We start from the raw sequence: 7,720 nt of genomic DNA, 5'->3' as shown, positions 1-7,720 counted from the left end.
GGGTAATGATCAGTAATCAGAAAGGACTGCTGTATCATGTCGGACTGTGCGCACTCTTTTATTTCCTAGTCTAAAATATGGGTCCTGCGCGGGTTTGCGGAATCTCTGCCACTGGTTTGTTAACTTTCATACTGCTTCAGTGTGTATCATCAGCAGTGGGGTCGGATGACAGCCCATGGTACAAGGATCTGTGCAGGTGAGATCTTAAATAAACATAATGCTAATCATTGCTGGCAAACCCTTATGGATAACATGCAAACAGTGGTTTAGAAAGAATTGTATGTGTTTAGATATGATCTGGTCTGCTTTATATTTTTTTGAATGATAGTTGTGGCCCTTTAGCCTGGATGCATTATGTACCTGGACCTAATAAAACCATAACAGATATTTAGTCTCACCTGAGACAAAGAAATGCATTCATTTAGGCACTGAGCTGGTTTTGCAAATGGATATTGTCAGCTGAAATTGTGTGTCTCTCTTTTTGTCTGTGTGAAGTTACAAATGGGAGGCCATTGACCAAGACAGCAATGTGACATACACTTTGAAGCTCTGTGATTCTTCTCCGGAAACAGAATGTGGAAAAGGAAGCGCGGTCTGTGCCCACAAGCTGAAGAGTGACCAGTTCCAGTCAGTGGGTAAGAGCAATGCATCGATGTGCCAATGTTGCATGATGTACACCCAAACTGCAACAGCAATGTTCATAAAACAAAATCGTTAAAAACCTGTACGTTACTCCTTTTCTCTAATATAGCATACATTTGATTTTATATTGAATAATATTCATTTTCTCAACGTTTTTTCTAAATATTCCGCTTTCTGTCACGAGATAATGATTACCAGTTATACTGTATGTTGATTAGAAAATTGATTGTTTGATTATTTGATTAATTAGGATATATAATGACACTAACTGTGAGAGTAGCACTGGTTTCACCATCACCAACGTTGTATAAGAAAACAATTCTCAGATTCTCTAAATTCTCATTGATTTGTTGGTTATTATGGTGTAAGTTTGCCAATTTACATTGCATTTTGCATTATTAAATAATGAGACACTGCCGTCTTAATGGTCCTAGATTTTATTTTATTTATGCAATATGTATGATTTCTTAAAAACCGTAATAATGTTAAATTAAATAACTTTATTTTCAAATGTAATGTATTCCTGTGATGCCAGTCTTCAGTGTCACATGATTCTTCAGAAATCATTCTAATATGTTGATTTGCTGCTCAAGAAACATTTCTTATGTTTCTTATTCAAATGTTGAAAACATTTGTTCTGCTTAATAGTCTTATGGAAACCATGATACATTTTTTTAGGGTTCTTTGATGGATAGAAAGTTCAAAAGAACAGCCTTTATTTGAAATCAAAATCTTTATAAATGATAAAATAATAAATGTGTTTACTGACACTTGTGATCCATTTAATGCTTGCTGAATAAAATTATTAAATCCTTAAGAAATACTGAATGAAAACTTTTGATTGATAGTGTTAGTGTATATATTTGAATATATTGTATAAAAATATATAAACTTTCTGTTTTTCTTAAAAGTTTAGGGTGAAATGTGACATTAACATGTTTTCATGCAAGATTCACTCTTTCATTGTTTAGGTCATGCGATTGAGACCATTTCCTATTGAGTCAAGTCACCCCAAACGCTCGGGGTTGGTCAAAGAAAGAAGTGATTGTTTTTTTTTTTGCTTAGTCTGGATATTCAGGTTAAAAATTAAAACTTTTTATAGGAAGTAAGTATGATAAATACTTCATGTTTTGTCTACGCAGTAGATAACAACCCTGCAACTCAGGGCTGTTATATGGTCATTGCTCTCATAAGCGAGAGCTGCATGACAGAGCACAGACAGAGTGCTTGTTTATTTGGTCTTATCCAACTAGTCAGCTGACCTCCATATGACACAAACCTATCAACTGAACACTCTGACCAATAGTGGCTCTGAGGTAACTGTTAGCCCTAGATTTAAATAAAGGGATCCATTTCACTTGTTGTCAGAACGAACACTGGAGATATTGCATCACAAACCATTTGATCATATGACAAAGTAAGGCAACTTGCAAAATGTTGATCATGCTGATAGGATCTGTGTGCTTATATTCATAATGAGCGGCTTTCAGCACTGTTACATAGAGTACAGAAGTTATTTTGTACCGTAGTAAGAAAAACATCCAAACACCGTTGTGTAATGTCTATTTATGTAGTGTTTCATGCTGTGTTGATTGTGGTAATTATAGTCGTACTGGTTCTCAGTGTCACACACTTTGGTGGTTGGTGTGTATCCGTTATGGGGCTTTCCGGGCCAGTAATGTGTGTTTCACACACAATAGTGTTGATGCATCTGAAAGTGTTTGCATTCATTTTAGTGTGTGTATACACTCGCTCGCATATCCTGGTATTCTTTATCTTGTGTTCCTGCAGTCCTATCTTTGTGTTTCACAGTAAGTAGGTCAAAGTTATCTAGCAGCAGGTGCAGTAGTACAAAGTGACAGTATTTAAAATGGCAGTAGTTAAAATTTTCAGGCTCCACCATGTGCATAAATCATAATCACATCAACTATATTTGCCGTCTTAATAAAAGTTAAAAGCATTCTCGAAACATTTAACACATCCTGAACAGAGCAGTTGAATGAAAAACAGAATAGCGTTTTACTAGACTGCTTTCTAGTTATGTTTTCAGTATGCAGTCAGTGTGCACACTGTGTGCAATATGCATTTTTTTTTAAATGCTCGGAAAACAATTGCTCAAATTTGTTGTCAAAGCAGATGTATCCCACAATGCAATGGGCTTGACATGACCTTCCATATCGAGTATCATGAATGAACCAGAAATAATGTCACCTGCAATTTTGGTTTTTCTTGATTCATTATTTGATGACTGCAATAAGATCATTTTACAGTCATACGTGCACAAACATGTGAGAATTTTTTCTTTATTCATATTTTACTAAAGTAATTGAGTGGCACACACTAAATTAATATAAAACAACAAATTGAGGTCAAGTCATGACAATGTAGTGCTTTGTTTTTTTTAAGCAGTTAAAAAAAAATTAATATGATGTATAATATTGTGCAGTACACTAGTATTCTTTTTCTCCACGCATGGCATGCTAAATGTTTTCCAGCGGCCTAAAGTGTCAGCTGTAGTTTCTCTGGCTCCAGTTGGCATGTTTTTAGAACCTTTTTTCACATTGGTGCGTTTTTATTAGGTCATCTTCTCATGCTATTTGTTCCCATGAGTTGTGCACTGCTAGACATTTGGCCTATGAATTTCTAACCTCTCCAGATCACATGCTGTAATATTTTTGCTTTGTTGGGTGGCACAGAGACATTTACTGATTTGTATGTGCTGGTAAACTTTAGTTGACTTTGGTTTGAATACAGGCAAGCAAACGTATTATGGCTGTTGTTCTTGTGCTCGACATAGCTGTGCATTGACAAATGACATTTGACTTTATTTCTATTACTAAAGTCCAGCTGCATATAGAGTGTGTTAGTTTATTGCAGTAACATTCAGCATTTGTTGTGTTACCAGCTTGCTGGGAAAAAAAAAAGCTTGTGGTTATTGCTCTGTGTGTATTTATATATATATTAATTTTTTTATATATTTATTTATTTATATGCAAACATTTATTTTTCACATTTTCATTATTTCCAATAATTTTCACACATTATGGATAACATCTGATTTTTTTTCTTTACAGGGCACACCTGAGTTTGTTACTGTCTCTGAGTGTGTGCATTACTTTGAATGGCGGACGTATGCCGCCTGCAGACGTGAGAAATTTAGACCACATAAGGAGGTGAGTAGAGGTGATGAGACGTGATGACATTTCTGTTAGAGCGTTAACGTGGAGGAAGGTGTGAATGTTTAAGTGTGTGTGTTTGGCTGTTTCAGTTGTTCTCAGTGTGAGAAAAAATTCAACTCATCAGCCTTGAACAAAACATTTTGACAGTGTGAATTTCTAAATAAACTTGAATAATGCAAAATCTGCATAAAGAATGATTAACAATAAAAAAAAAAATTAAACTATTGTAAAAATCGGCGCAGTGTTTATTTAATTATCTACTCGATTTGGAATAAAATATTAGTTTTGTAAATTTCAGGGAAACAACTTTTTTTTCCTATTATTCTATTATTATGCTAATCCAAGCGCCAGTAACATTTTCACAAAGTGTAAATTTTATTTGCCTATTTTGCCTAATATCTTATTTATGCTACAACAAACAGGAAATGGCTTGAGTGGTGTTAAAAAAAAAAAAAACCTCCCAATGCATTATTTGCTGATCTCTTTTTAAAGGTCCCCTGCTATGTCTTTGACTCGGATGGAAAGAAGCATGACCTCAACCCATTGATAAAACTCTCAGATGGCTACCTGGTTGACGACCCAGATGATGAAATTGATTTCTACATTAATATATGCAGAAGTCTAAGTGAGTTTCTGTAAACTTTTATTTATTTATTTTTTTGGACACAGTGTATGGGCTTTATAAGAGTTTTGCCCAGTCAACAAACGTTTTGATTATATACAGTAGCTGCTTTATCACACAAAACAATCTGCAAAGCGTCCGAGCAGGTTATTATTTAAACAACTAAAGCATTTGGAAGTGCAACGCAAATAACTTGGATGATGTTTGTCCGTCCAGACCGTGCTGGAAGCCTGTGTCCCGAGGGATCTGCAGCCTGTCTCACCTCTGGCGACGGCTCCTTCGATATGGGTCAGCCTGTTCATCAGCTTGAGCTGCTCTCAAATGACAAGTATGTGCTAATTTAATAGCTAATTAGTTATTAGGCTGATGCTTTTACACTACCATTCAAAAGTTTGCGATTGGTACGTTTATGCTCACCAACAGTAATAATGTGAAACATTATTATATCATCAAATAATTGTTTTCTATTTTAATATATTTTAAAATGTAACTTACTCCTGTGATGCAAAGCCGAATTTTTAGCAGCCATTACTTCAGTGTCAGATGATCCTTCAGAAATCATTGCAATATGCAGATTTGGTGCTCAAGAAACACTTACTATCAATGTAGAAAACTGGAGCAGCAGCATAACTGATACTCTCTTTTTCAGACTAAGGCTGCGGTACGAGGGAGTCAAAGAAAGCCCAGCCTTCTGTAATGGCCACAGTCCAGCAGTGACGATTACATTCATTTGTCCATCCGCAAGGCAGGCGGTAAGAAGATGCCTAGTGTTTCATTTCATTGCAGTATACCTACTATACTCGGTCATCTCACAGTTTTCTCAATGGTTTATCAGGGAAGTAACCCTAAGATGATCAGCAACTTGAACTGTCGGTATGAGTTTGAGTGGGTGACTGAGTACGCCTGCCACAGAGATTACCTGGAGAGTCAAAGCTGCACGCTGACCAGCAAACAGCACGACATCTCCATTGACCTTACTCCCCTGACACACAACCGTGAGTTAACTCTATTAGTTTAGTAAGAGGCAATGATGTAAATGTTGTTTCTGTGGAAAGAATGGTGTGATGATGGATTTGATATGGTGTTTAATGACTAACTGAACAAACCATAGATATCCCAGTGTCATTGTACAGTGGGAATATTAAAAGTAATTTATGTTAATTGAAATAAAATAAAATATTAGATAAATATTAAATGAAAACTTGAAATTGAACTGCTGGTTTTGTCTGGTCAGAGGAGAACTGGCCCCCCGACTGAGCCTGGTATCTCCCAAGGTTTTTTCTCCATTCTGTCACCGATGGAGTTTTGGTTCCTTGCCGCTGTCGCCTCTGGCTTGCTTAGTTGGGGACACTTCATTTCCAGCGATATCGTTGACTTGATTGCAAATGATTGCACAGATACTATTTAAACTGAACTGAGCTGGATGATGACGTCACTGAATTCAATGATGAAGTTTAACTGAAAAATGAGTGTTAACTATTGTCATTTTGCATTATTGACACTATTTTCCTAATTAATGCTGTTCAGTTGCTTTGACACAATTTGTATTGTTAAAAGCGCTATATAAATAAAGGTGACTTGACTTGACTTAAACTTAAGTGATAGTAACATTTTGCCAACTAACTGAAATAAAATAAATTAAAACATTTTTGAAGTACTAAAATGACATACTAAAGCTGAAAAAAATACATTAAAGCTACATCAAAAAAAAAATACAAATTGACAAAAGCACATAACAAAATTACTAAAACTTAAAATTAAAGCTCATTTAAAATATTAATAAATACTGTAATAGTATATAAAAAATACTAAAGTAACACTAATACCATGGCATTGACGCATATTAATTTACTGTGGTATTTACATGTTACTTCATTGAACTTTAGAGATGACCATGGTAAAATGTCTAAAAACGTCCAAAAAAAACATGGTATTTCCATGGTTCTTCTCAGTGAAAAAAAAAAAAATGCAAAGCAAGACATTGGCATGGTACTTGGTTGAAATAACATGGTGTTTCCATCATACTCTTTTGTTTTGGTACTTGGATAAATCACACGGCAGTTTGTTAGATATAGAGTTTGTTTTTCCCACTGAAGGCAAACTAGAACAAGAACATTGAGAACAAGTATACTAAAACTCACTGTAAACATCATGAAACATGCGTTAAGGTGTTCCCAGGACTTCATACAGTTTAGCAAAAACACAAAACCATTCTTCAATAACAAGTACGTATAGTTGTGGTGCATCCTTGATGTGATCGAGTATTATATTTATTTATATTACAAATATAATGCTTTACCATTCTTCATATTTTGTTTATCCTTAGCTTCAGGCACACCCTATATGGCTGAGGCCAAAAATGGCAATGACACCTATATCTTCTATCTGAACGTGTGTGAGAAGACCAATGCTGGACTGTGTAGTGATGTCAAAGGTTACGTGTCTGCCTGCCAAGTCAAGGACACGGGTGATGTGAAGAAGATTGCTGGGAGATTCCAGAACCAAACTCTGAGGTTCGCCTTAGCTTGTGTTACTGATTCACCCAGTGAAAATGTAAATTGTTGAGCAGTCGTAATCCTTTTCTTTTATATCTTAAGGTATTCAGATGGTGATCTCACGCTAATCTACCCAGACGGCAGCAGATGCAGCACTGGATTCCAGCGCATGACCATCATTAACTTTGAGTGCAATGCAACGGCTGGTGAGTGACACAATGACTCATCTCATAGTAGAGCTGCACGGTTAATCGTTAAAAGATCGCGATCTCGATTCAGACACCCACGCGATCTCATTTCTAAATGACAACCGAGTCTGTTAAACCTTTGACAAGTCTTACCGGATCATTCATATCTGTGTTCGCACTGACGCTGACACAGAGAGAGCAGTTACTTGCCATGTTTGGTTAAGAAGCATCTTCACAAACTGTCTTTTCAACTACACAGTATTATTTCTGTCTTTCATTCATATTATCACAGAAATACTGGGGTGAAAGTTTATAGTTCAGATATAAATATGGATGTCTATGGCAGCAATCAAAATAAAGCAAATCCCCTTTTGAATGTAACTACGCTTCAAATAACTTTTATGTCGATTGCATTGTTTCGCCACTAGGTAGCGAAAAGTGACTTAAAAATGTATTTGTCATTGAATGAATTATTCATTCAAGAGAATTGTTCAAAAACGCTGATTCATCCAGTAATGAAACAAGTGAAGTAGGTTTATGAGTGAGTCGTTGAATCATTGATTCAAACAACTTTTTCATAACATCAATATGAAA

At 35.7% G+C, this 7,720-nt stretch overlaps 1 protein-coding gene across 1 annotated transcript in view; it reads left to right on the top strand.

Moving 5' to 3' along the window:
* The window catches only part of LOC107549675 (cation-independent mannose-6-phosphate receptor-like), a 31,198-nt gene continuing 23,478 nt past the window's right edge, over positions 1–7,720 (top strand). Inside the window, 10 exon segments of the mRNA XM_016230850.1 lie at positions 1–196; positions 496–635; positions 2,434–2,453; positions 3,717–3,815; positions 4,314–4,446; positions 4,660–4,771; positions 5,093–5,195; positions 5,279–5,438; positions 6,770–6,956; positions 7,041–7,144. Of these exon segments, the coding sequence (XP_016086336.1) occupies positions 78–196; positions 496–635; positions 2,434–2,453; positions 3,717–3,815; positions 4,314–4,446; positions 4,660–4,771; positions 5,093–5,195; positions 5,279–5,438; positions 6,770–6,956; positions 7,041–7,144 (1,177 nt within the window). The 5' untranslated portion in view covers positions 1–77.

This window comes from Sinocyclocheilus grahami, unplaced genomic scaffold (assembly GCF_001515645.1).
Source record: "Sinocyclocheilus grahami isolate Dianchi unplaced genomic scaffold, SAMN03320097.WGS_v1.1 scaffold378.1, whole genome shotgun sequence".
In the NCBI taxonomy this organism is placed as follows: domain Eukaryota; kingdom Metazoa; phylum Chordata; class Actinopteri; order Cypriniformes; family Cyprinidae; genus Sinocyclocheilus; species Sinocyclocheilus grahami.
The sequence above is the reverse complement of the archived record's forward strand: the minus strand, read 5'-3'. Positions and strand labels throughout refer to the sequence as shown.